The sequence below is a fragment of the Manis pentadactyla genome, chromosome 3, assembly GCF_030020395.1.
Source record: "Manis pentadactyla isolate mManPen7 chromosome 3, mManPen7.hap1, whole genome shotgun sequence".
In the NCBI taxonomy this organism is placed as follows: domain Eukaryota; kingdom Metazoa; phylum Chordata; class Mammalia; order Pholidota; family Manidae; genus Manis; species Manis pentadactyla.
In genome coordinates, this window is record NC_080021.1 from 200,311,275 (window position 1) to 200,338,717 (window position 27,443).

General features: G+C 38.9%; 1 protein-coding gene across 2 annotated transcripts; it reads left to right on the forward strand.

Annotated features, from left to right (window-relative positions):
* The first annotated feature begins 343 nt into the window (after positions 1-343).
* Positions 344-25,988, forward strand: DNAJC25 (DnaJ heat shock protein family (Hsp40) member C25). 2 transcript variants are annotated; one of them, XM_036915662.2, is made up of 4 exons: positions 345-769; positions 14,230-14,382; positions 15,224-15,694; positions 25,551-25,988. In XM_036915662.2, exons 1-4 carry the CDS (start codon positions 437-439, stop codon positions 25,671-25,673), a joined length of 1,080 nt encoding a protein of 359 aa, XP_036771557.2. In that variant the 5' UTR covers positions 345-436; the 3' UTR covers positions 25,674-25,988. The 2 variants fall into 2 exon arrangements, with proteins under 2 accessions (XP_036771558.2, XP_036771557.2); XM_036915663.2 differs by lacking the exon at positions 14,230-14,382 and having other exon boundaries at positions 344-769.
* Positions 25,989-27,443: the final 1,455 nt, after the last annotated feature.

The following is a 27,443-nucleotide window of genomic DNA, read 5'->3' on the forward strand; positions in this document are numbered from 1 at the left end:
TCTTGAGCAGACACCTTAACGCTAGTGACCAGACAGCAAGAAAGCCAGGCTACTAATCGTAGCAGGTGAGCAGGTGAAGTTACGGCGCCGGTGCCGAAAAGATCACATGTGAAGGGCGCTGTGGACGCTAAAGGTCTCTGAACACTTTGGTTAGTTGAGCCCTAGACTCAGCGACGCCCTGCAGGTGCCGCTAAGAACAAATCCTCCCGCCGCTGGGACCAGGAAGATGCTCCCTGACGAACCGGAAGCAGCCCGGAGGCGGAGGCGTCCTTCTCCCCTAGCAACGGTGGCGAAGGAAGTGGGTGGTGCCGCCGCGCCTTGTGCGCCTGCGCCGAGGCGCCGCTTGTGACGTGGAGCTGGCCCCGGGCGTCCGAGCTGGGCGAGCTGCCGAGAGCCAGAGAGTGGCTGGGCTGGCGGAGCGGCGGCCGGGGCCGGGATGGCAGCGCCGCTCGCCCGGCGCGGGGGAGCCGGGGCTGCCGGCCGACGCTGGCTGATGCTGCCGGCGCCCCTGCTGCTAGCCTTACTGCTGGCGCGGCCTGCGGGGGCCTTGGTGGAGGGGCTCTACTGCGGCACGCAGGACTGCTACGCGGTGCTGGGCGTGAGCCGCACGGCCAGCAAGGCGGAGATCGCGCGGGCCTACCGCCAGCTGGCCCGGCGCTACCACCCCGACCGCTACCGCCCCGAGCCCGGCGATGAGGGTGCTGGACGCACGCTGCAGAGCGCCGAGGAAGCCTTCCTGCTGGTGGCGACCGCCTACGAGACTCTCAAGGTGAGGCCCGAGGACGCGGATGGGCTGCGGGGACCCGTCCGAGGAAGCCAGCGGCGAGTAGCCTTTGGCCCCCTGGCTCGTGCAGCCAGGTTTTCTGTGACGCCCACGCCCGGCGTGGCCACCACCACTGCCCTTACGATGCTCGCGCTTCCCGACGTGGCCCTGTGAAAAAGCCCACATGGCCCATTGACAAAGGTGGGAACCCGCTCGGGCCTTGGGGAACAGCCAGCCACGTCCTTTTTGTCATAGTCTTTGCAAAGCTTTGGACATCTTAAGATTTAGGGAAAGCATTTTAATAACGTGCAGCGCACATTCGGAAGGAAGGGTGATTATTATTACCAGGGTCTGTGGTGGAACACAGGAAAGGTCTCCAGTATTGAATAACAATGTAATCGCGCCAATTTTACATGACAGAAACTTGGTTTCTGGGGATGGAATTAATTGCGACATTTAGCTCGGGTTTTAAGGATCTAGAAAAACACTACGAACAATGAACAGCCATCCAGTCAGAAGACCGGATGTTTGACTCTTGGCTCCGACACCCCTCTATGACCTTGGAAAGTGACTTAATATATCAGAGTAGCTGTTTCATCCTATGCAAAATTAAGGCCATGAAAATAAACTCCTCAAGGAATTATTGTAAGGATTAAATGAGAAGTGTGACACACCACCTGTAAGTAGGTGCTTAATGACTTGAGGGTCAAGATTCAGAGAATTTCTAGTAGGGAATGTTTTGTGAATGTTGTGTGATCATTGGACAGACCTTTTAATGAGTCCTGCAGGGATGAGGAGATTTAGCCTGGTCCTGTTTATTTCTACTACTGCACAAATCAAACCATATAAGACATCACAAAGTATAAATCATAGTTGATGGAAGTATTACTGCTTCATGGGCCCCATCGTGTTAATGTAACAGCAATTGGTAGTTGTACTTCTTTCCAGCCTTTTTGTTTTGTTTTGAGGTTAAGTTTTCCATGTTGCTATATAGTCTGCTTTTGATAACTACTTTGAGTGAGTACACTATAATTTAACCATGCATTAGTTTTCCAGCTCAGCTTTCCAGAGCTGAAAATACTGAGTCAAGAAGTTAAAGGCTCTTCAGTCGTGCTTTCCAGAGCAGTTTAAGTAACATGGAGTCATAAAATGAGCATGCCTGGTTCTCTAAATTCTTGCTAGCATTGATTGGTGAGATGGAAATTTTTATTAGCAGTTAATGGAGGAATGGGTTGGGGGGCTGGGAAAATGCTGAAGCCAGAGAATTTAGTTGCTTATTATTTAGTATAAGACTTCAGAAAATAGGAAATAACTTCTCCATCCAGGGCAGCCCAGCATCTGAAGTCGAAAGGAGAGAGAGTGTTCCAGACAAGCAGCCAGTGTTTCTGCTGCTGGTCCTCCAAAGCCCTAATGGCGCATAAGGAGGCACTGGGGAGATGGAAAACTTGCAGAAGAGCGGGCAGCAGAAACACTGGCAGCTGTTGCCTTCTGCTGGGATTGGAGTTGGGTAGGTTTGGCATGCTAATGGTGAGTGAGGATGTTAGTTAAACAAATGCCAAGAAATAGAGACAATGCAGACATTCTCGCTGAGAGGAACCCCAGAACTCTAAATATTATCATTTTCTTGAAGACTAATGGAGGCTGATCTGGCAAATCTGTAGCGGTTACCTCTAAAGGTATCTACCCCTCAAATTTGTCAGCTAATAAAAAGATAAAATATTTTGTCCCCTCAAGAACAAGGAACTTTGGGGCAGTTAAAAACTAGTATGTTTGGAGAAAGTAACATTTTAAATCTTGATTCTGACAGGTTTGTTGTTGCTACACATGCCTCCAAACAGGAAACTAGAATTGGAGTTGTACTGATGGAGGTGGGAGTGTTCTGTAGCTTCCCCAACCCCACTCAGTATTGCTGCAAGAGAGTGGAAATAATCTGTGAGAGAAAAGGGATGTCAGGGGAGAGTTTGGACCCTTGAAAATCAGACCTAGCTAAGCTCTATGAAAACTCCCACTTTAAATTTAGAGATGGGCATAAATTCTACTTCTAAGTGGAAAATCTCCAGAAACTTAAAAAAAAAAAAAACTTCATTGTAGATGCCCTCTGCTGGAATAAGAAAAATAACTTTGACTTGCTGTGTGTGGAAGAAGTTGTTAAAACCAAACAGGGTAGTCTGATTTTATTTCTATCATAATGCAAAGCTGACAGATATAATTTCTGGGTAACACAAAAATCTAATGGGGTTATTCGATTTGGATGACTTCAAGCCTTCCAAATTATCCCCATAAGGCAATGGGCATGTAACCACTGTTTTGCTTGGATTATATCCACAGGCCAGAAAGAGGGCTTGTGAGGGATAAGAGCCATGTGGAATTCCACATATTATCTCATAGAGGCAGCAACTGCAGACCTGGAACCACATTTCATTTCTGTTTGTTATTTTTGTTATATACTGTATTTTCACCACGAAGAATAATGGTAGATTCTGTGAGAGGTGTACTTAGCTAGGGAGCCAGCCAAAAAGGAGGAAGGGAGTCGGGAAGACTATGTCCTCCTTCACAGCCATGTCCAGTTATTGGTGGCATATGGTGGAGGAAGTTTGATTTTATGTTTGCTTTGTAGAATGTACAAGCAGATTCCATTTCTGGAATAGTGTGTCTAACAAATTGTTTCTTTCTTGAAATTTAAAATAATTGTAAATTTACGGAGCCAGGAGCCTTTTTTCTCCCCCCATAATTTTTTGATGACCTTAGTTTCTTTTATTATTAGTCTGTTCAAGTCTCTTAATATTTTTAACATATGTGATATAAGAAGCTATACTATATCCTCCTTATAATCTTGCAGTGGTGTTCCACCAAATTCTAATAACCAAGGGGGCTATATTTATGTAAGATATAGTGCATTTATGATTTTGATGTTGTTTTGGTCAAATAAATGCCTCTTTGAGAGAGAGTTTTTTTAGGTGATGGTTTAACAACACTGATGTGATTTAAATACAGTTGGTGAGACAAGGAGGTATCATACTTGGTCATTGTTATTTTAGCAACAGAGATTCTACCTGGTGCATAGAGAGATTGAGGAAAATTAGCAGAAGGAGGATGTTTAATAATGGAAGGCAAAGGCATTGGTCAGATGCCTCCACCAAGTCATGCTTAGTTCATATTCTCAAATAACTTATACCAGATCTTAACAGGACTTCAAACCATTTGTTTCATAATACAGGTTAAGAACATGAGATAGTATTTAGTGTATTTGCCTACTAGGGACTCAGGGGATTCATGGACTTTGTAAGTTAAGTAAGTGGACTGTCACTCACTGTGTCAACATTGGATCTTTTTATGTGGATATAGCACTTAATCACACTGCACTGTAGATATTGAGTAGCCTTTCTCCCCTCCACTAAACCATGCTCCTCCTTTTTGGTATGTATATCTGTGGCACCTAGCACAGTGTCTGGCACATCAGCTAATGAACGTTTGTTAAATAAAAACTCTTATCTGGAGAGAGATTCAGATGGAGTAGAGTTTGAAAGTGGATTTCTGACATTTGGACATGGTTATGTGAAACCTACCTTGGCATTTTATCTCAAATTAATTGTAGCTGTAAAGAGTGCTAGATGAAGGGTAGATTGGATGGAATGAATGAAAAATTTCTGCGTGAGAGAAAAACTGCACTTGTTTTTAAGGAGACATGTTCTGAGGGTTTTTAAGTGAGAACGTAAGTCATTCTTGAATATAGTAAGGACTGAATGAAACAGATGAAATAAGAAAGATGGTATAGAAGATGAAGGAACGGGTGGAAAGGATGCACTTAGCAATAACTATAGTAGAACATGAGAAAAGTAGAATTTGACAGCATTTTACAATATCATAAGAAACATAGAAAAGGTCTTGGAAGTATTAACTGGCATGAAAGTTGTCTGATAAGCTCAGGGATGTGTAGAGACTGCCTTCTACTCTGCCTTGTCATGCCAGAGAAGTCACGAGAACACTGCAGTTTCCTTTTTTTTTTTTTTTTTTTTGGTATCATTAATCTACAATTACATGAGGAACATTATGTTTACTAGGCTCCCCCCTTCACCAAGTGCCCCCATAACCCCCATTACAGTCACTGTCCATCAGTGTAGTAAGATGCGGTAGAATCACTACTTGCCTTCTCTGTTGCACAGCCCTCCCGGTGCCTCCCTCGACATTATACATGCTAATCGTAATGCTCCCTTTCTTCCCCCCCCTTATCCCTCCCTTCCCACCCATCCTCCCCAGTCCCTTTCCCTTTGGTAACTGTTAGTCCTTTCTTGGGTTCTGTGATTCTGCTGCTGTTTTGTTCCTTCACTTTTTTCTTTGTTCTTATACTCCACAGATGAGTGAAATCATTTGATACTTGTCTTTTTCCGCCTGGCTTATTTCACTGAGCATAATACCCTCTAGCTCCATCCATGGTGTTGCAAAGGGTAGGATTTGTTTTCTTCTTATGGCTGAATAATATTCCATTGCATATATGTGTTTCATCTTCTTTATCCATTCATCTACTGATGGACACCTAGGTTGCTTCCATTTCTTGGCTATTGTAAATAGTGCTGCGATAAACATAGGGGTGCATTTTCAAACTGGGCTGCTGCATTCTTAGGGTAAATTCCTAGAGGTGGAATTCCTCGGTCAAATGGTATTTCTATTTTGAGCTTTTTGAGGAACCTCCATACTGCTTTCCACAATGGTTGAACTAATTAACATTCCCACCAGCAGTGTAGGAGGGTTCCCCTTTCTCCACAACCTCACCAACATTTGTTGTTGTTTGTCTTTTGATGGCGACCCTTACTGGTGTGAGGTGATATCTCATTGTGGTTTTAATTTGCATTTCTCTGATGACTAGCAATGTGGAGCATCTTTTCATGTGTCTGTTGGCCATCTGAATTTCTTCTTTGGAGAACTGTCTGTTCAGCTCCTCTGCCCATTTCTTAATTGGATTGTTTGCTTTTTGTTTATTGAGGTGCATGAGCTCTTTATATATTTTGGATATCAACCCTTTATCGGATCTGTCATTTATGAATATATTCTCCCATACTGTAGGATGCCTTTTTGTTCTATTGATGGTGTCCTTTGCTGTACAGAAGCTTTTCAGCTTGATATAGTCCCACTTGTTCATTTTTGCTTTTGTTTCCCTTGCCAGGGGAGATATGTTCATGAAGAAGTCACTCATGTTTATATCCAAGAAATTTTTGCCTATGTTTTTTTCTAAGAGTTTTATGGTTTCATCTTACATTCAGGTCTTTGATCCATTTCAAATTTACTTTTGTGTATGGGGTTAGACAGTGATCCAGTTTCATTCTCTTACATGTAGCTGTCCAGTTTTGCCAGCACCATCTGTTGAAGAGACTGTCATTTCCCCATTGTATGTCCATGGCTCCTTTATCATATATTAATTGACCATATATGTTTGAGTTAATGTCTGGAGTCTCTATTCTGTTCCACTGGTCTGTGGGTCTGTTCTTGTGCCAGTATGCAGTTTCTTTTTATTGGTCTGATTGATATGCCAGGGCTTGAGTACTTAGGAAGAATTTGGCAAAAAGGGGGATTTTGAACTCCCTGCCCAGTTGTTACTGTTTATTGTTCTTCCTCAATATATTCTTTTATCCAACCCTTTCTCTCACTAGCACTGACATAGGTGCTGGGGAGGACACCATAATAAGGAAAAAGGCACAGTTCCTGTCTTTAAGCTTTTAGCATAACAAGGAGACAGGTACTTACTGTTTGGTTATTATTTATTTATGTTATATAATAAAAATATGTGTAGATTATATTGCAGCACTGAGAGGAGACAGTTATTTCTTCTTTGGGGATTGAGAAGAATGTACTCTTTCATCTGGATCTAGAACAGTCACCAAGATTGACAGTGAAGGGACATTTCTGGTGGAGGGACAACTTGATCAACAAAACATAGAGTCATGAGCATGCAAGACTTGTTCCAGACATGAGATGTAGAGTAGTGAGGTATTACAGCAGTGAGTATTTTCTCCATGAAGCAATTTTATTATATTTCTCCCAGGACTTTGTTTTGGTGGCAAAAAAGTTAACTGCACATCTTAGTATTACTCTGTTCTTTTCCCAGCATCAATCCAGATTTTAATCAGCCATTCATAATAATTGGGTATTCATAAAAATAATAGAAATGATATACATGTCTGTTAGTTATGATGCTGATAAACAGCCAAACTAAGTAAGTTTATGGCAGTTTTCATTTTACATGCCCACTCTGATCGGCACAACTCCAGGGATCACATGGAAGGGCTTAGTGGCCTCACCTGGGTTTGCTAGTGTTTTGGGGGCCCAGGTGGGGGCCTTAACCGCCACGGTGCTGCTCCTGTGAATAATCCATAAGTGTTGTTTCATTTTTATCGAGCCCTTAATTTCACCTGTTACTCCCTGTTTAAAGGCAAGGTTGATTATATACCAGATGTGGTTAATTCTGATGCTGTGACCACCTGGCACATGATGTTATCAGCAACCAATCAGAGCTCTTGATTAACGTAGAAGCTGCTGAGTTCATATAATTCTGGCCAGAAACTGGGCACGTAACACTTTCATTTAGCTGGTGCAGATTTGTCAGGGTAAGTGGAGCATTCTGAGCTATTCACAGCACAAAGACCCTTAGTGCATTTTTCACAGACTTGAGGCATCTCCTTCTTACTTCTAGGTTACCTGTCAAGTGCCTTGTAGGGAGAATGTTTCAGGACACTGGAACATAGTTTGGGATCAGATGGTAAACGACCCTTTAAGCTGTCTTCAGGCATTTGAACTTTATGTATTGAATGGTAACTAAAGATCTTAAAGTGGAGAAATTACACAATCTGATGTTTGTTTCGGGAAGAAAATTCTGGGAACAATATTGAGGATGGGTTGGGGAAGGGAAGAAGGTATTCTTGACTGAACACATTTCATTTCTACCATCTTCTTCTGGAATCTCATCATTCCTCTTTGGTAATGTGAGTATCTCTTAGTTGGTTTATTTCACATTCTTTTTGCTTAATATTGATTATTTTAAAGCTGCAATCACATTTTTCTTTTTTTATTGTCTGGCTTCGCCTCCTCATCTCCCTTTCTTTCAAGCTGTGGCAGGCTGGCGTGTGCGTCAGCACACATGGTCTAACCGTTCTCACAGTGAACAGCGATGCTCTGGGTGTCAGATCTGAGGGCTGCTCTGCACTTGGGCTTCCTGGTACTGTTTGTGGCATTTGGTGTGTTGACTGTAGTTCTTTAAACTGTTCTCCGTTGACTCCCTTAATGTAATTATCTCCCTTTTCTCCTATCTTTCTAGCCATTGCTTTTCCAACTTTATATAGGCTGTTCCTCTGCTTATACTTTAAACATTGCCTTTCCTTAGTGTTCTGCTTTTGGGAAGAACTCTTTTCATTTCCTCAGTTCTTCCTGATGAAACTCAACTACATCCTTGGCAACTCTAAAATCTGTGTCTTCTCTAGGTTCAATTTTCAGTTGTCTCTCAGCTGTAGCACAGATACTAAAAATTAAACATGTATGAAAACAATCTTGTTTATCTTTGTTAAAGCTTGTTTTAAAAGAAAACATAACCATGACTCATAGAAATCCAAAATGAACATGTGTCATATTTAACTTAACTCATTAATTAATGAGGGAACTAATAAGATATTAAAAATGGTTCTAAAGAGAATAAGGGCCACACATGTATAGTCAGACAAGAAACACTGAAATGCCTGTAAAACTGGCCAATCTGACAAGGCAGTAATCAGTTGCACTCCACTGGACACAATGTGACTTTCTGTAAACAACAATTATTTGCATTACTTCCAGTTTACTACAAGTTACTTCTGTCTCCTCAAAGTTAAAATAGACTTTTCAAAGGAAACAAAGGTGTACCACTCTTATAGGAGTAGATAATCCCTGGGTTCCAGGGATTGAAAGATACCCAATAATTTTTTCTCCCCATTTCCAAGTCTCCCACAATTTTCCCTTGCATTTTTTCCAAACTTGCCATCCTCTTCCTCTGCTCATTGTTAGAGTAACATGATCCACACAATAAAACTTCACTATAATGCTCAACATGATTGAATCCTCCACCCTTTTAGTCAGTCTCATTTGTTTTACTCCTTACTTACTAAAATATGTTTCTCCCTCATTCCATTCTTTGTACTGCTATCAGAGCTATCTTTTCAAAGACAAACTCCTTCTCAATGTATTGTTCTCATACTTTAAAACAGTTCATTTTTGAATAGCATAGACAGTAACACCCTAACACCATAGCACGGCATATAGGATCCTCTGCAGTTCTTAACCAAACTCATCTTCCTGGCCACATTTACTGCTTCTTTCTTCCGAAATGTCCCCAGTGCTCAAGCTTCACAGCATTCATTATATTCACCAATGCTTCTGTACCTTAACACTTGTTCCCTTTGCATGGAACGTTTTACTACATCTTACTTGCTTTTCAAGATCTAGCACTCATTTTATCTCTTCTGTGGATCTTGTTACCTGTGGTCTCAGGCAGAGTTAGCCCTTTATTCCTTAGTCAATCAAATTATGTTTTTCTTGCTTGCTAGATTCTTCTTCTAGATGGGAGAGTTCTAGAATTCAGGACCTTATCTTATTTGTCTTTTTATCCTCTGAGTTCAACACAGTACTTAATGCCCTGCATGATGATTTACTAAATTGAAAATAATTAAACTTCTAAAAACTCAGGTATCCAAGTGGATGGTGATACTATACTATTATCTGACACATAGAGTCACAGATTGGGGTTTTGAGCATGTTAAATTTGAGATGTTTCTGTTAAACTTAGGAAATGCTCAGGAGATATTTGAAATCAGGAGGCTGCAGGAAGAACAGATATGAGTGTCGCTAGTATACAGGTGAACTGCAAATCATGGGAGGAGCTGAGACCATGTGGACTGAGAAGAGAAGATAAGACACTAGTGACTGGTTGGCAGGGAACAAGGAAAGAGATTATACTGATAGCAATTAGTTTTCTTCCTCTTTAGTAGAATGTAATGGCTTAGAAAAAAATTTAGGGAACAGATATATTTTTAAAGGATAATCTGTGTGTATTTCTTTTTAAAAATGGGCTAATCATATATTTTTATGAATGAGCAAACACTGTTTTCATGTACTGTTCATTCCTTGTCTTTACCATCCCAAAATGGTTTCTACTTTCTATGTAATAGAACATTTTTAATGTAAAAATGGCTGCAATACTAATTGTTGCAATTTATGTTTATTGAGATCAAACGATTATTTTTTTCAAGGGCAAGAATGTAATATATTTTTGCCTCTGGGGAGGGGGGAGATGATCATTTTCATAAGAGAAGGAAGGATTCAGTCTTTCTTTGCTTGTGGGTTTCCTCTTGTTCACTTTTGATCTAGATATTGGTGGTTATGTTCCAGTCCTCCTGCATATGCCCAAGAGGATTGGGAGTGGAGTGAACAGCAGCAGAAACGCCATTTTTTCCTGTAGAGATTAGAAACAAGGAGCTTATTGCCCTGCTTGTCAAGGCTCAGGCCAGAGAGAAGGAAGAAACAAGTGTAAAGGTTTTGGTTTTGGAAAGAAGTTGGAATCTCCTGACCCTGGGACCTTAAGATCCACAAAATTGCTGAAAGAAAAACTACTACCTTATTGAAAGGTAAGATATTAAACTGTTTTAAGGTTTAAGCTATTTTAGCCACAGAAGCATATTTAATAAGGTATGAAATCAGGCAATCATTTCTCCTAAGCTGAAGTTTTGGTCACAAAATCACCCATCCAGCCTTCCTGGTGAGATAGTGACCTGTGTGGCTAGAGGGATATTTTTAGTGAGGGAGAGCTTTACAAAGTCACATTCATTTTTTAAATGACATTTACTGAATGCCAGGCACTGTGCTAGGCCTTGGATATACAGAAATTAAGGAGTCACCCTACCTGTCTTCTGGAACTTCCCATGCAAGGGAAAGAAAAAACTGATGATTATTATGTGATAAGTGCTATAATAAATAGGTACTATATGTAATAAGACTGGTCTAACTGTCTGAGCAGTAATGTTTGTGTCCTAAAAGATAAATGGGAGCTCATGAGGTTGGAAGAAAGTGATGGGCATTTGAGGTAGGGAGAATGAAATGTTCAAAGGCATAGGTATGAAAGAGCATACTGTACTGGAAGAACACACCAAATTCTATAAATTATTATCTGAATGTATGCTATGGGCAAAAGAGGGGAGAATGAAGTGTTGCTACGTAAGATTGGCCAATTATGGAGGCCTTGTTGCATGCCAAGGAAATTTTAACTTACCCTATTAGCCACGGGGGTGACGGGGGGCACTGGAGGTAAAAAACCCAAGAAGTTGTGGGACTATTTAGTTCAGAATGGGTGGGAGAAAAAGTAAGTGTATAGAATTAAAATAAGACTGTACCTATAGCTGTCTGATTGGGTCCCAATCTCTGTCTTTTCTATTTTGCTAATATTCCTGGTGTCCTTGTGTTCTTATTAGGTTGATTCTAAACTTTGTAGGTTACTGAAGAGTAGGATTTTGACGTAGACTTCCAGCCTTAAAAAAAAGTTGTTGAACATCTTTTAAAGTGTATTTTGCTTGCCTCAGCGTAAAATCATTTTCATTTTGGAGAGAAAGCTATAATCCCAAGAGTAAAGACTCTGGTTTATTAAATGCTGTCAGAATGAGGTGGCCAGCCTTCCTGTCTCTAATCATGACCAAAACAGGATCATAAATTTCTGGTAACTCCAAGGAAAAGAAAACCATCCTAAGAGAAATCAGACTTGACCCTGAAACATTTTGCAGGAATTAGGTAGTGCCAGGACTCATTAGAGGGTCCGGAATAGACCCCACAGACCCTTTGCAGTAGAGAAGCCAGACACCAGGTATAGATTTTGGAGTTGTAGATTGCTGAAGATTTAGTTGATCATCCTGTTAGGAGAGCTCAGGACTTGATGAAATCACAAATCTAGGGACCAGTGAGAAGATGGTGTCCCTGGGGGATGATCTCAGTGAAATGCTTGAAGAGGGATATCTGCATTTCTATGGATAAGAGAACAAAGGGAGAGGCTAGCTGTTGGATGTAAACAGTCACAAAGCAGATTTCAGTGACACTCAAAGATCTTGCTGTATACTTCAATCTGGAGGAATATGGTCGGCTGGGCAAAGGACTCTGTATAGATACTGTGCTGGAGGTCTATAGGAGTCTGTCTCAGTGTGCAGTTAGTTTCAGATCTACTTGGAGCAAGGAAAAGAATCATGTTTGCAGAAATACATTTCAAAAGGCATCTGCCAAGATTGGGAGGCTGAGTTAAAGGTCAAGGATATCAGGCCAAAAGCAGAGCATTCCTATAAAATTAGCCCAAAAAGCAAACAATGGAGTGAGAATAGAAACTCCAAAAAGGTGAGAAAAGGTATCCGAAGTACTCAAAATTAGATACAAGAGATGTGGATTTCAGTCTTGAGCGCTATCTGTATGACCTATAAAGTTTTGCCATCTTTCAGTTAGAAGCTCTAGAATTATAATGCCTTATAGAAGGAATAATGGACTGACACTTGAGATGTGGCAACTGTCACAAGAAAATCTGTTTTTGAAAGAAATGGACATACAAGGAGTGAATTAAAAAAAAATACCAGCCTGAGCTCAGCCCTTGTTTTATAACAGACAATTCTTGTATCAGCTTTGTATACAGTGCCATAGAATAATAGATCTTAAAAAGAGCTGACCCTTGAACAATGCAGGGTTAGCAGTGCCAACCGCTCTGCATGGTTGAATGTCCATATATAACTTTTGTTTTGGCTCCCCCAAAACTTAACTATAATAAGCCTACTGTTGACTGGAAGACTAATGAATAACAAACAGTTGATAAATACATATTTTGCATGTAATATGTATTACATACTGTGTTTCTATAATAAAGTAAGCTAGAGAAAAGAAAATGTTTTTTCAAATTGTCACAATTCGCCAAAAAATATTGCAGTATATTTACTGAAAAAAATATGTATATAAGTGGACCTGTATATAAAAAAAATCTGTATATAAGTACAAATCCATGTTGTTAAGGGTCAATTGTCTATTTTTATCTAATACTAGTTTCTGATTTAAAATGCTAGTCAGAGGTGAAAAATATTTTTAATATAATGGATGTAAGAATTGTTAACTGAGAATGTGCTCACTCAAATTTAGAATTCTTAATAGAAAATATATAATAATTTTAATAGGTTCAAGGAAGATTTTATCTTTAGCAAACTTGTTTTAAATAAAAAAAACTGCATATTGCAGACTCAGGAGGAGGCCCTGAGCAGATCCCAGCTCCGCTGCAGTAGCAAAGCACTAGGTAGGAATTTTGAAATGTCTTTTAAAAACCTGCAACTGTATGAATGTTGAATTAATTCACCATAGTTTTCATGTTGACTCAATCCCAGAAAGAAATTTTCTAGGTGAAAAAGATGTTTGTTTTTGTAATGGTTTCTGTTATTCTCAGTTACAGAGAATAATTGGTTGTGGTTTTAGTCTAACATATTTTGAACACAAGACAAAATAGGTTTCCTGTGCGATTAAAAAAAAAGACATAGTAGCTCTTCAACCTATGTAGCTCAATGAAAGATCGGCATTTGTCTCTGTTAGAAATTGATTAAAATTAGAGAAAGTTTTAAGAAACGTTTTAAGAAATTTAAGAATATGTGAGCATTCAGAGCATTTCATAATGTTACAGTTTTTTCAACATGTTTAAGATCTGTTACCTTATTTATGAATTGAGCAGTGACAGTGTGTTTAATAGTAAAGTACTGTGTATTTGTGACATGTTTTTGTATAATGTATGTCATCCGATACTCAGAACAACCCTGTAAAATTAGAGCAGGTATTATTATCTCTATTTTACAAATGAAGGAGAGTGAGGCTCAGAGAAGCTAAAGATTCACCCAAAGACACAAAGCTAGACTTTGACCATCATACTGATTGAGTTTCCTTTGAGGTGAGCATAATTCAGTTTTGTAGACTGGCTTTGTGTGCTTTTGTTGTCTTAATGACTGCTTTCAATGGAAAACTTTCAACACAAGGCTTGAAAATGATAATGAATATATATAACAGAGAAACATTTTTTTTTCTATCAGCTGTTATTGAGAGTAGGTGTCAACGTGCTCTTACATACAGGAACATGACGACATCCTTATTAGCACCACAACACTGACTGAAACGGCATGGTTAATTGTTATTAAAGTGTTTCTATTTTTCTAGGAGAACTAACAATACTCAAGAATTTGGGGAGATATTTTTATTATGCTTTGTAGCTAACATTAAAGTTCTGGAAACAGATTTATGTGTGAACAGGGATGGGAAATTTTTTGATTTTTGACATATTCAGTTCTTTTACTCAGATTAATCTTAGATAATTATAAAATTCTAGATTTGATTTAAAAGATTATAAACTAAGGCTATTTGATGAAGTGCCCTATGAAATTCCATATCTCATTATTTTACAGGATGAAGAAACACGAAAAGATTATGACTACATGCTGGATCACCCGGAAGAGTACTATAGCCATTACTATCACTACTACAGCAGGCGCTTAGCTCCGAAAGTGGATGTCAGAGTCGTGATTTTGGTCAGTGTGTGTGCTATTTCAGTGTTTCAGGTGTGTATTGATGATTATGTCAAAACAGAGGCATGAATATAATTGCCTGAGTCTATATCCTGTGATTTTTTTTTTTTGTAAACAAGTTCCTCACCAGCTAGTTTTGCCACATAACTGTTCCTCTAGTAAGTAAATTAGAGTCTAAAAAGGGAGAGAGAGAGAGAGAGAGATTTCTTAATACAGTTATCCCTTGAACAATATGGATTTGAACTATGCAGGTCCAATTTACACAGAGATTTTTTTCAATAAATATATTGAAAATATTTTTGGAGGTTTATGACAATTTGAAAACATTTTCTTTTCTCTAGCTTAGTTTACTATATTGTAAGAATACATTATATAATACATATAACATACAAAATATGTGTTAATCAGCTACTTGTTATCATATCAGTAAGTCTTCCAGCCAACAGTAGGCTATTATAGTTAAGTTTTGGGGGAGTCAGAAGTTATATATGGATTTCCAACTGTGTAGGGGGATCAGTACCCTTAACCCCTGCATTATTTAAGGGTCAACTGTAGAGATACCTAGTGAAGAGCCAAAGAGTAAAGATGTTAAATCATATGTGTGGTGCAAGTCCACTGACCTATTCTATTCTTTGATCTTGGGTATCTACTGCTTGAATTAAGAGCTTTTTGTCTGAGCTCATGGTTTACCTGACTTACCCAGCCTTGAGATCCCATATTTACATGGACATTATCCAACTGTATCTTTTACTTAAAGAATAAAATGATTGAGGTCCCTATTTTTAATCAGAATGGGTTTTGGAGGGGCGATGGTATTCACCAAGATAAATTTTGGTAATAGAAATGACCCATTTTTCTTTGTTAAATATTCTAGTTTTTCAGCTGGTGGAATAGCTACGACAAGGCAATCAGCTACCTAGCCACGGTCCCCAAGTACCGGATCCAAGCCATGGAGATTGCCAGGCAGCAGGGGTTGCTCAGAAAAGCCAAAGAGAAGGGTAGAAACAAAAAGTCCAAAGAGGAAATTCGTGATGAGGAGGAGAACATCATAAAGAACATTATAAAAAGTAAAATAGATATAAAGGGGGGCTATCAGAAACCCCAGATACGTGATCTTCTTTTGTTTCAAATTCTCCTAGCTCCTTTTCACCTGTGCTCATACATAGTCTGGTATTGCCGGTGGATCTATAACTTTAACATCAAAGGCAAGGAATATGGGGAAGAAGAAAGACTATATATCATACGTAAATCTATGAAGATGTCAAAGTCTCAGTTTGATAGTCTAGAAGATCATCAGAAAGAAACATTTCTTAAACGGGAGCTCTGGATAAAGGAGAATTATGAGGTGAGTAATTACTGTTCTGTGTTTTTACTGCCATTTTCCTTACCCATTTTAACTAGGTGTATGATAAGGGAGCACAAAAGTGCACTCAAAACTGAAATGCAGGAGTTAAATAATGAATGAAGATCTAATTGTTATTGAAAGTATGACTGTATTTGGCAGTGAGACAGTGGGTTTTTAAACTGTAATTTATCTTTTCAAAAGATGACTTTTAAATACTTTTAAGTGATTGATGCTGAAAATTTTTTAAATGGTCTAAGTTATTGTGTTAAGCTGCAATGGGATGATTTTTATGTTTGCAAGTCACAACGACTTTCTGTTAATTGCACTAAGGCCTACCCCAAATTTTTCAGTCATGTCAACTTAGCCATTGAGATTAAAAAAACGAGAGAGGAGGAAGAGGAGGAAGTATTACTGAAATAACTTCATTTCAAAATAGCACAGAAACTTCTGCATAATAACTAACATATATGAGAGGTTACTTTTACTTTAACATTAAATTGGCTTCCTGTAATGCCTGTAAGCTTTGTGTATTTTAATAAATGCCTCTTAACTTTGGGCAATAAATAATAACATTTAAGAAATGTAGACTAAATATATTCTACAATTGTCAGCTATAACAATTACTTGGCGGTGATCAGTTCCTAAAGGAACTATTAATTTCATCTTGATATTAAGGCTTTGGGTAAAATTAATTGGCTAATTAATGTGTTAAATAAAAGAATAAAGCAGAGTGAAACCTTAAATCTAAGATGTAGTTATTTTTTCAGTTTTATAGATATTCCTTTTTATATATGGTGTCCTAAATAGATTTTGCTGAAAGTAAAATTTCATTCTGGATATTTTTAAGTAACAACTTACTATGAATTGCCAGAATGTTTTGGCAAGTAGACATATTCAGCCTGCTTATAAATAACATAAAATGGAAGGTAAACATACTGTCTAGCTCCTAAATTATTTGAAAAGTTTTCTAAGTAGGTTAAGCAGCCCAGTCCACCAAACTGTATCTTTCATAGACTACAAAATGGGCTGAATTATCACATTTTTTTTTTTTTTAAATAATTATTTTTTATTGAAGGGTAGTTGACACACAGTATTACATTACATGAGTTTCAAGTGTACAACACAGTGGTAGAACATTTATATACATAATTCTAGGTTCCAGCTATCACCCTACCAAGCTGTTACAGTATCTTGACTATATTCCTTATGCTATACATTACATCCCGGTTACTAATTTATTTTACCATTGGAAGTCTGTCCTTCTTTTTTTTTTTTTTTTTTTTTTTTTTTTTTTTTTTTTGTGAGGGCATCTCTCATATTTATTGATCAAATGGTTGTTAACGACGATAAAATTCTGTATAGGGGAGTCAATGCTCAATGCACATTCATTATTCCACCCCAAGCCTAATTTTTGTCAGTCTCCAATCTTCTGAGGCATAACAAACAAGTTTTTACATGTAGAACAAATTCTTACATAATGAATAAGTTACATAGTGCACAGTACAAGGGCAGTCATCACAGAAACTTTCGGTTTTGCTCATGCATTATGAACTATACACAGTCAGTTCAAATATGAATACTCATTTGGTTTTTATACTTGATTTATATGTGGATACCACATTTCTCTCTTTATTATTATTATTTTTAATAAAATGCTGAAGTGGTAGGTAGATACAAGATAAAGGTAGAAAACATAGTTTAGTGTTGTAAGAGAGCACATGTAGATGATCAGGTGTGTGCCTGTAGACTATGTGTTAATCCAAGCTAGACCAGGGCAATAAAACATCCACGTATGCAGAAGATTTCTCTCAGAACGGGGGGGTGAGGTTCTAAGCCTCACCTCTGTTGATCCCCAATTTCTCACCTGATGGCCCCCCTGCGACTGTGCCTGTCTTAGGTTGTTCCTCCCTTGAGGAATCTTACCCGTCTCTGGCTAACCAGTCATCTTCCGGGGCCATACAGGGAAATGTGAAGTTGGTAAGTGAGAGAGAAGCCTTATTGTTTGAAAAAGTTAGCTTTTTACTTCTTTGCATATTTATGCCCTGTGGCTTCTATGCCCAGCATTTGTCTTGAGGTATCTTTACCACTTGGAAGAATTATGATACTCGGTAAATTTGATATGAGGCATGAATTCTATTTAAGGGTTGTAATTAGGAAGGAAGAAGAAAAGCTATAGAAGTAGCAGGCGGAAGAAAACATGGGAAGATTGATTATTTCTTTGATATATCTTCTTGTAGAGTAACTTCAGCATGTATAGGTTTTAAGCTACTACTTAAATTGCACACACACATTAACATAATAGGAGTATAGTTACATAACCAAAGCATATCTGTAATTACCAGCCATCTGCAGTGAAACCAAGAAAACCAGTTAGGCACCTTAGGCATTTGTGAAAACTTATCTATGATATGGTGGATATTGTCCAATTGAACTTGAACAGTCTGAGAGAAATCAGACAAATTAAAACAACCCATTCCTGGGGACTGTTCACATGCCATATGTTCTTTTAACAGTAAATAGTTTGTAGTTGTAAGACTTTGGAGCGCTACAATTTGCACTTCTCCAAATTCTTGGTTGAGTTCCAACAGTATAGATCCAGTCCAATTTTGTTGTTTTACTGTATGCACAGGCCAGCTTAGATATCTCCTTCCTCATTCCCATGGCAAGTCCAGGAACTGGTGGGATGAGTGCATCTACAGCTGTAGCAGTGCGTGGATCTTTGTTGGGGTTTTTTGATGACCATTTTCTGGCATGAGTCTTCCAGAGAGTGCAGATGTTGGAAGTTCTTTTTCATATCGTATCTTAGTTCATTTTCGGGGTAGCCCAATTAGGCTTTGATCCTCTGTATAAACACAAACAGACCCTTTGCCTACACTTTTATATGCCCTTTATACCCTTGTGTAGAACTCGTTGGAGGTTACCACACAGGAACTGCCCTTTTTTTTTTTTTTTTTTTTGGCTATCACTAATCTACACTTACATGACGAATATTATGTTTACTAGGCTCTCCCCTATACCAGGTCTCCCTGGTATAAACCCCTTTACAGTCACTGTCCATCAGCATAGCAAAATGTTGTAGAATCACTACTTGCCTTCTCTGTGTTGTACAGCCCTCCCTTTTCTCCTACCCCCCCATGCATGTTAATCTTAATACCCCCTTACTTCTCCCCCCCTTATCCCTCCCTACCCACCCATCCTCCCCAGTCCCTTTCCCTTTGGTACCTGTTAGTCCATTCTTGAGTTCTGTGATTCTGCTGCTGTTTTGTTCCTTCAGTTTTTCCTTTGTTCTTATATTCCACAGATAAGTGAAATCATTTGGTATTTCTCTTTCTCCGCTTGGCTTGTTTCACTGAGCATAATACCCTCCAGCTCCATCCATGTTGCTGCAAATGATTGGATTTGCCCTTTTCTTATGGCTGAGTAGTATTCCATTGTGTATATGTACCACATCTTCTTTATCCATTCATCTATTGATGGACATTTAGGTTGCTTCCAATTCTTGGCTATTGTAAATAGTGCTGCAATAAACATAGGGGTGCATCTGTCTTTCTCAAACTTGATTGCTGCGTTCTTAGGGTAAATTCCTAGGAGTGGAATTCCTGGGTCAAATGGTAAGTCTGTTTTGCGCATTTTGATGTACCTCCATACTGCTTTCCACAATGGTTGAACTAACTTACATTCCCACCAGCAGTGTAGGAGGGTTCCCCTTTCTCCACAGCCTCGCCAACATTTGTTGTTGTTTGTCTTTTGGATGGCAGCCATCCTTACTGGTGTGAGGTGATACCTCATTGTAGTTTTAATTTGCATTTCTCTGATAATTAGCGATGTGGAGCATCTTTTCATGTGTCTGTTGGCCATCTGTATTTCTTTTTTGGAGAACTGTCTCTTCAGTTCCTCTGCCCATTTTTTAATTGGGTTATTTGTTTTTTGTTTGTTGAGGCGTGAGAGCTCCTTATATATTCTGGACGTCAAGCCTTTATCGGATGTGTCATTTTCAAATATATTCTCCCATACTGTAGGGATCCTTCTTGTTCTATTGATGGTGTCTTTTGCTGTACAGAAGCTTTTCAGCTTAATATAGTCCCACTTACTCATTTTTGCTGTTGTTTTCCTTGCCCGGGGAGATATGTTCAAGAAGAGGTCACTCATGTTTATGTCTAAGAGGTTTGTGCCTATGTTTTCTTCCAAGAGTTTAATGGTTTCATGGCTTACATTCAGGTCTTTGATCCATTTTGAGTTTACTTTTGTATATGGGGTTAGACAATGGTCCAGTTTCATTCTCCTACATGTAGCTGTCCAGTTTTGCCAGCACCACCTGTTGAAGAGACTGTCATTTCCCCATTGTATGTCCATGGCTCCTTTATCAAATATTAATTGACCATATATGTCTGGGTTAATGTCTGGATTGTCTAGTCTGTTCCATTGGTCTGTGGCTCTGCTCTTGTGCCAGTACCAAATTGTCTTGATTACTATGGCTTTATAGTAGAGCTTGAAGTTGGGGAGTGAGATCCCCCCTACTTTATTCTTCTTTCTCAGGATTGCTTTGGCTATTCGGGGTCTTTGGTGTTTCCATATGAATTTTTGAATTATTTGTTCCAGTTCATTGAAGAATGTTGCTGGTAGTTTCATAGGGATTGCATCAAATCTGTATATTGCTTTGGGCAGGATGGCCATTTTGATGATATTAATTCTTCCTAGCCACGAGCATGGGATGAGTTTCCATCTGTTAGTGTCCCCTTTAATTTCTCTTAAGAGTGACTTGTAGTTTTCAGAGTATAAGTCTTTCACTTCTTTGGTTAGGTTTATTCCTAGGTATTTTATTTTTTTTGATGCAATTGTGAATGGAGTTGTTTTCCTGATTTCTCTTTCTGTTGGTTCATTGTTAGTATATAGGAAAGCCACAGATTTCTGTGTGTTGATTTTGTATCCTGCAACTTTGCTGTATTCTGATATCAGTTCTAGTAGTTTTGGGGTGGAGTCTTTAGGGTTTTTTATGTACAGTATCATGTCATCTGCAAATAGTGACAGTTTAACTTCTTCTTTACCAATCTGGATTCCTTGTATTTCTTTGTTTTGTCTGATTGCCGTGGCTAGGACCTCCAGTACTATGTTAAATAACAGTGGAGAGAGTGGGCATCCCTGTCTAGTTCCCGATCTCAGAGGAAATGCTTTCAGCTTCTCGCTGTTCAATATAATGTTGGCTGTGGGTTTATCATAGATGGCCTTTATTATGTTGAGGTACTTGCCCTCTATTCCCATTTTGCTGAGAGTTTTTAACATGAATGGATGTTGAACTTTGTCAAATGCTTTTTCAGCATCTATGGAGATGATCATGTGGTTTTTGTCTTTCTTTTTGTTGATGTGGTGGATGATGTTGATGGACTTTCGAATGTTGTACCATCCTTGCATCCCTGGAATGAATCCCACTTGGTCATGGTGTATGATCCTTTTGATGTATTTTTGAATTCGGTTTGCTAATATTTTGTTGAGTATTTTTGCATCTACGTTCATCAGGGATATTGGTCTGTAGTTTTCTTTTTTGGTGGGGTCTTTGCCTGGTTTTGGTATTAGGGTGATATTAGCTTCATAGAATGAGTTTGGGAGTATCCCCTCCTCCTCTATTTTTTGGAAAACTTTAAAGAGAATGGGTATTATGTCTTCCCTGTATGTCTGATAAAATTCCGAGGTAAATCCATCTGGCCCGGGGGTTTTGTTCTTTGGTAGTTTTTTGATTACCTCTTCAATTTCGTTGCTGGTAATTGGTCTGTTTAGATTTTCTGTTTCTTCCTGGGTCAGTCTTGGAAGGTTATATTTTTCTAGGAAGTTGTCCATTTCTCCTAGGTTTCCCAGCTTGTTAGCATATAGGTTTTCATAGTATTCTCCAATAATTCTTTGCATTTCCGTGGGGTCCATCGTGATTTTTCCTTTCTCGTTTCTGATACTGTTGATTTGTGTTGACTCTCTTTTCTTCTTAATAAGTCTGGCTAGAGGCTTATCTATTTTGTTTATTTTCTCGAAAAACCAGCTCTTGGTTTCATTGATTTTTGCTATTGTTTTATTCTTCTCAATTTTATTTATTTCTTCTCTGATCTTTATTATGTCCCTCCTTCTGCTGACCTTAGGCCTCATCTGTTCTTCTTTTTCCAATTTCGATAATTGTGACATTAGACCATTCATTTGGGATTGCTCTTCCTTTTTTAAATATGCTTGGATTGCTATATACTTTCCTCTTAAGACTGCTTTTGCTGTGTCCCACAGAAGTTGCGGCTTAGTGTTGTTGTCATTTGTTTCCATATATTGCTGGATCTCCATTTTGATTTGGTCATTGATCCATTGATTATTTAGGAGCGTGTTGTTAAGCCTCCATGTGTTTGTGAGCCTCTTTGCTTTCTTTGTACAGTTTATTTCTAGTTTTATGCCTTTGTGGTCTGAAAAGTTGGTTGGTAGGATTTCAATCTTTTGGAATTTTCTGAGGCTCTTTTTGTGGCCTAGTATGTGGTCTATTCTGGAGAATGTTCCATGTGCACTTGAGAAGAATGTATATCCCGCTGCTTTTGGATGTAGAGTTCTATAGATGTCTATTAGGTCCATCTGCTCTACTGTGTTGTTCAGTGCTTCCGTGTCCTTACTTATTTTCTGCCCAGTGGATCTATCCTTTGGGGTGAGTGGTGTGTTGAAGTCTCCTAGAATGAATGCATTGCAGTCTATATCCCCCTTTAGTTCTGTTAGTATTTGTTTCACATATGCTGGTGCTCCTGTGTTGGGTGCATATATATTTAGAATGGTTATATCCTCTTGTTTGACTGAGCCCTTTATCATTATGTAGTGTCCTTCTTTATCTCTTGTTACTTTCTTTGTTTTGAAGTCTATTTTGTCTGATATTAGTACTGCAACCCCTGCTTTCTTCTCACTGTTGTTTGCTTGAAATATGTTTTTCCATCCCTTGACTTTTAGTCTGTACATGTCTTTGGGTTTGAGGTGAGTTTCTTGTAAGCAGCATATAGATGGGTCTTGCTTTTTTATCCATTCTGTTACTCTGTGTCTTTTGATTGGTGCATTCAACCCATTAACATTTAGGGTGACTATTGAAAGATATGTACTTATTGCCATTGCAGGCTTTAAATTCGTGGTTACCAAAGGTTCAAGGTTAGCCTCTTTAGTATCTTACTGCCTAACTTAGCTCGCTTATTGAGCTGTTATATACACTGTCTGGAGATTCTTTTCTTCTCTCCCTTCTTGTTCCTCCTCCTCGATTCTTCATATGTTGGGTGTTTTGTGCTGTGCTCCTTCTAGGAGTGCTCCCATCTAGAGCAGTCCATGTAAGATGTTCTGTAGAGGTGGTTTGTGGAAAGCAAATTCCCTCAGCTTTTGTTTGTCTGGGAATTGTTTAATCCCACCGTCATAATTGAATGATAGTCGTGCTGGATACAGTATCCTTGGTTCAAGGCCCTTCTGTTTCATTGTATTAAATATATCATGCCATTCTCTTCTGGCCTGTAGGGTTTCTTTTGAGAAATCTGACGTTAGCCTGATGGGTTTCCCTTTATAGGTGACCTTTTTCTCTCTAGCTGCCTTTAACACTCTTTCCTTGTCCTTGATCTTTGCCATTTTAATTATTATGTGTCTTGGTGTTGCCCTTCTTGGATCCTTTCTGTTGGGGGTTCTGTGTATTTCCGTGGTCTGTTTGATTACTTCCTCCCCCAGTGTGGGGAAGTTTTCAGCAATTATTTCTTCTAAGATACTTTCCATCTCTTTGCCTCTCTCTTCTTCTTCTGGGACCCCTATAATACGGATATTGTTCCTTTTGGATTGGTCACACAGTTCTCTTAATATTGTTTCATTCCTGGAGATCCTTTTGTCTCTCTCTATGTCAGCTTCTATGCGTTCCTGTTCTCTGATTTCAATTCCATCAATGGCCTCTTGCATTCTATCCATTCTGCTTATAAACCCTTCCAGAGTTTGTTTCATTTCTGCGATCTCCTTTCTGGCATCTGTGATCTCCTTCCGGACTTCATCCCATCTCTCTTGCGTATTTCTCTGCATCTCTGTCAGCATGTTTATGATTCTTATTTTGAATTCTTTTTCAGGAAGACTGGTTAGGTCTGTCTCCTTCTCTGGTGTTGTCTCTGTGATCTTTGTCTGCCTGTAGCTTTGCCTTTTCATGGTGATAGGAATATTCTGCAGAACTGGGACGAGTGACGGCTGGAAGGACTTCCCTTCTTGTTGGTTTGTGGCCCTCCTCTCCTGGGAGAACAGCGGCCTCTAGTGGCTTGTGCTGGGCAGCTGCGCGCAGACAGGGTTTCTGCTTCCTGCCCGGCTGGTATGGAGTTAATCTCCGCTGTTGCCGTGGGCGTGGCCTGGCTCGGGCAGCTACTCCAAAGTGGTGGAGTCGCGTTGGAGCAGGAGCTGCTGGGAGGCTATTTATCTCCGTAAGGGGCCTCCCTGCTCCCTGCAGCCCAGGGGTTAGGGTGCCCAGAGATCCCGGATTCCCTACCTCTGGATTAAGTGACCCGCCCTGCCCCTTTAAGACTTCCAAAAAGCACCCGCCAAAACAAAACAACGACCACAAAAAAAAACAAGAAAAAAAATTTTTTTAATTAAAAAAAAAAAAATTTTTTTAATTAAAAAAAAAGGTGGTCGTTCGTTTTTCTTTATTCTCCGGTGCCAGCCTCAGGCCTCTGCTCACCGGTCTTTCTGCCCTGTTTCCCTAGTATTGGGGTCCCTGTCCCTTTAAGACTTCCAAAAAGCGCTCGCCAAAACAAAGCAGCAAAAAAGCAAAAAAAAAAAAAAAAAAATGGTCGCGCGCTTTTCTTATGTCCTCTGTCGCCCAGCCTCCAGTGCCTGCTCACTGTTCTTGCTGCCCTGTTTTCCCAGTATCGAGGGCCCTGCACTCTGGCCCGGATGGCTGGGGCTGGGTGTTCGGCAGCCCTGGGCTCCGTCTCCCTCCCGCTCTGCCTGCTCTTCTCCCGCCGGGAGCTGGGGGGAGGGGCGCTCGGCTCCCGCGGGGCCGGGGCTTGTATCTTACCCCCTTCGCGAGGCGCTGGGTTCTCTCAGGTGCGGATGTGGTCTGGATATTGTCCTGTGTCCTCTGGTCTTTATTCTAGGAAGGGTTGTCTTTGTTATATTTTCATAGATATATGTTGTTTTGGGAGGAGATTTCCGCTGCTCTACTCACGCCGCCATCGTCCGCCCCTCCTGAATTATCACATTTTTATATGAGGTTATCTTATTCATTACTTCCTAAAACTTAATGTGGCTGTAAAACTGGTAAAACTTGTTCGTTTACCTTCAACTGGCATCCACTAACAGTTACAGAAATGGAGATGTCCTTTGTTCTTAACCTGTTCTTTAGGAACTTAAATAAGCTATTTTGAAAAGCCAATAATTATCTTTGACAATAGAAATAGATGTAAGTTCAATTTGGTGACAGATACACACGAGGTCATTTTGTTCCTTAAGATCAACAAATACTGACAGTCATCAGTTAAATTTACAGAGTACCATGTTAAAAAAAAAGTGTGATTCTTTAATATTGGGCATTAGTTATAGAGAAGAAATGTTTAAACCTTTTGAATTCAGTTTATATATGATTTTAATGAGGAAAGACCGTATTCCCAGGTTACAGAAATTGGTGACAAAAAATTACTAGTTTTGTACAAGTTCTTTTTTATTTAACACTGAATGTTAAAATGCTTAATTGTTTAGTATTTTTGGATGCATGATCATCAGAAGACAAACCAGTACACTCATTGGAAACTTTTATCTAAGGTTATATTTGAAAAACGTCAATATGCCATAAAGCTAATGACAGATGTTTCCCTTTGGATTTTAAAGTCAGTATTATTTATACTTACAGGTTTACAAACAAGAACAAGAAGAAGAACTCAAGAAAAAATTAGCAAATGATCCAAGGTGGAAGAGATATAGGAGATGGATGAAGAATGAAGGGCCTGGACGACTAACGTTTGTGGATGACTAGAGATTGCTGGAATGCTGCGATGCCAAAACTTAATTGTGATATTATTTTTGGAACTGAATTATTTTCAAAATGAATCGACTGTTCCACAACAGTAACTAAAATTCCTCAAGGTTTTGATTAAATAGAATAATGTAGAAATTTAAACTTTTCCTTAAGAAACTTTATACACAAGACATTTATGATCGCTTTTTATAATCTATTTGTGGATTTTGTTAAAAGATTTGACATGAAGATTTATTAGTTGTCATTTAAAATTTTTCTATGTTTAGTTAAAAGATTTGACATGAGAATTTATTAGATACCATTTAAAATTTTTATGTGTTAAGTGTTTATTTTTCAAAAGTGTTTCCTTTTTCTGTTGTAGTGCTACATTTTTCTGCTTTCGTGGCCTCTTATTTTCACAACACAAACAATTATAACAGCATTTAATTACATTATTGTGTGTTTCTAGACACATACTGCTTTAGCAAAATGATTTCGACTCTCATGTCATCTTCATTACACTCACTGTAGAACTGAAATATGTTCAAAATATCTCTCTAGGAGAGTCTTCTGCTACAATATCTTAATACTATTCCTCCCAGTCATAATTTTCTTAATAAGATCAGAAACTCTCCAGGAGAGTGAATCTACCTTCATGTCCTTGTAGGATGATCTTGATTACAGTCATTATAGGACTACAACTGCATTCTCAAACATTTTTTTCATAAGAGTCCTTATAAAAAAGATCTTTTATACCCACAGTATTGCATTCCGCTCCCCCCCCCCATTAGAAAAAAATGACAGAGCAGAAATAGTGTACTGACGAGTTGTCATATATTATGAAGTTACTGAGTGGTAAAAAATCCACTACATATGCATTTACATGCATTTTAAACCAGAAAGAAGATGTGCAAGGCTGTGTGTTGTTCTTTCAAACAATGAAATATAAATGTTTTATACATGGGGAAGTGAAAGTAATTCACACATAATTTGACTGAAGCAAGTATGATACTACAACAAAGTATCAATACACTTGCGGTAGTGATTCAATACTCCTACTGAAGGATTTATCCCATTGCTTCATATTAATAAATGGTTGCAATTTATTACAAGTTTGTTGGTATGACATTTTAAATTAAAGATTAACATAATGCTTTTACCTCATTTTATTATATATGTATTATATAATTTTAAAAGATTAGTTTAGATAGTAGATATTCAGAGTCTGTTTTTAGCTAAACTAGTCCTTTGAGGAGTTCAGCCCAAGTTTGTGACCTATACAAAGAAGCAGGAGGGAGAGTTCCATCCTTGCTAATACAGACAAGGCCTGCGGTGAGTTATCTGAGCTGTGAGGCCTCGGTTGCCTCAGAAAATTGGGGGAGGAGTTTGATTAGGGGTTTCATCACTAGGGCCCTTTTGCAGCTCTAAAATTCTGAAATGATACAATATTTATATTTTTGTAAACTTCAAATTTAAGTGTTTTATGCATCTGTTCTTTTTTTAGAAGGGTGAAGAAATTAGAGCTAAATTATAATTATAGGAAGCTATGTTTCAAACCCCATATGCCCACCCACAGATAAATCCCTTTCACAAGTGCTGTGGTTGTAGTCAGCACCCCCTATTTTAGGTTTTATTATAATACATTCAAACACACAGTAATATCTAAGAACAGATGCATGTGCCATATATAAGGACCAAAACCTAGGCACTTGCCCCTCTGTTAAAATTTCAAAGGCATATCCAAAGGATTATATATGTTAGCATTCGTAAAGGTTGGCTGACAAAATC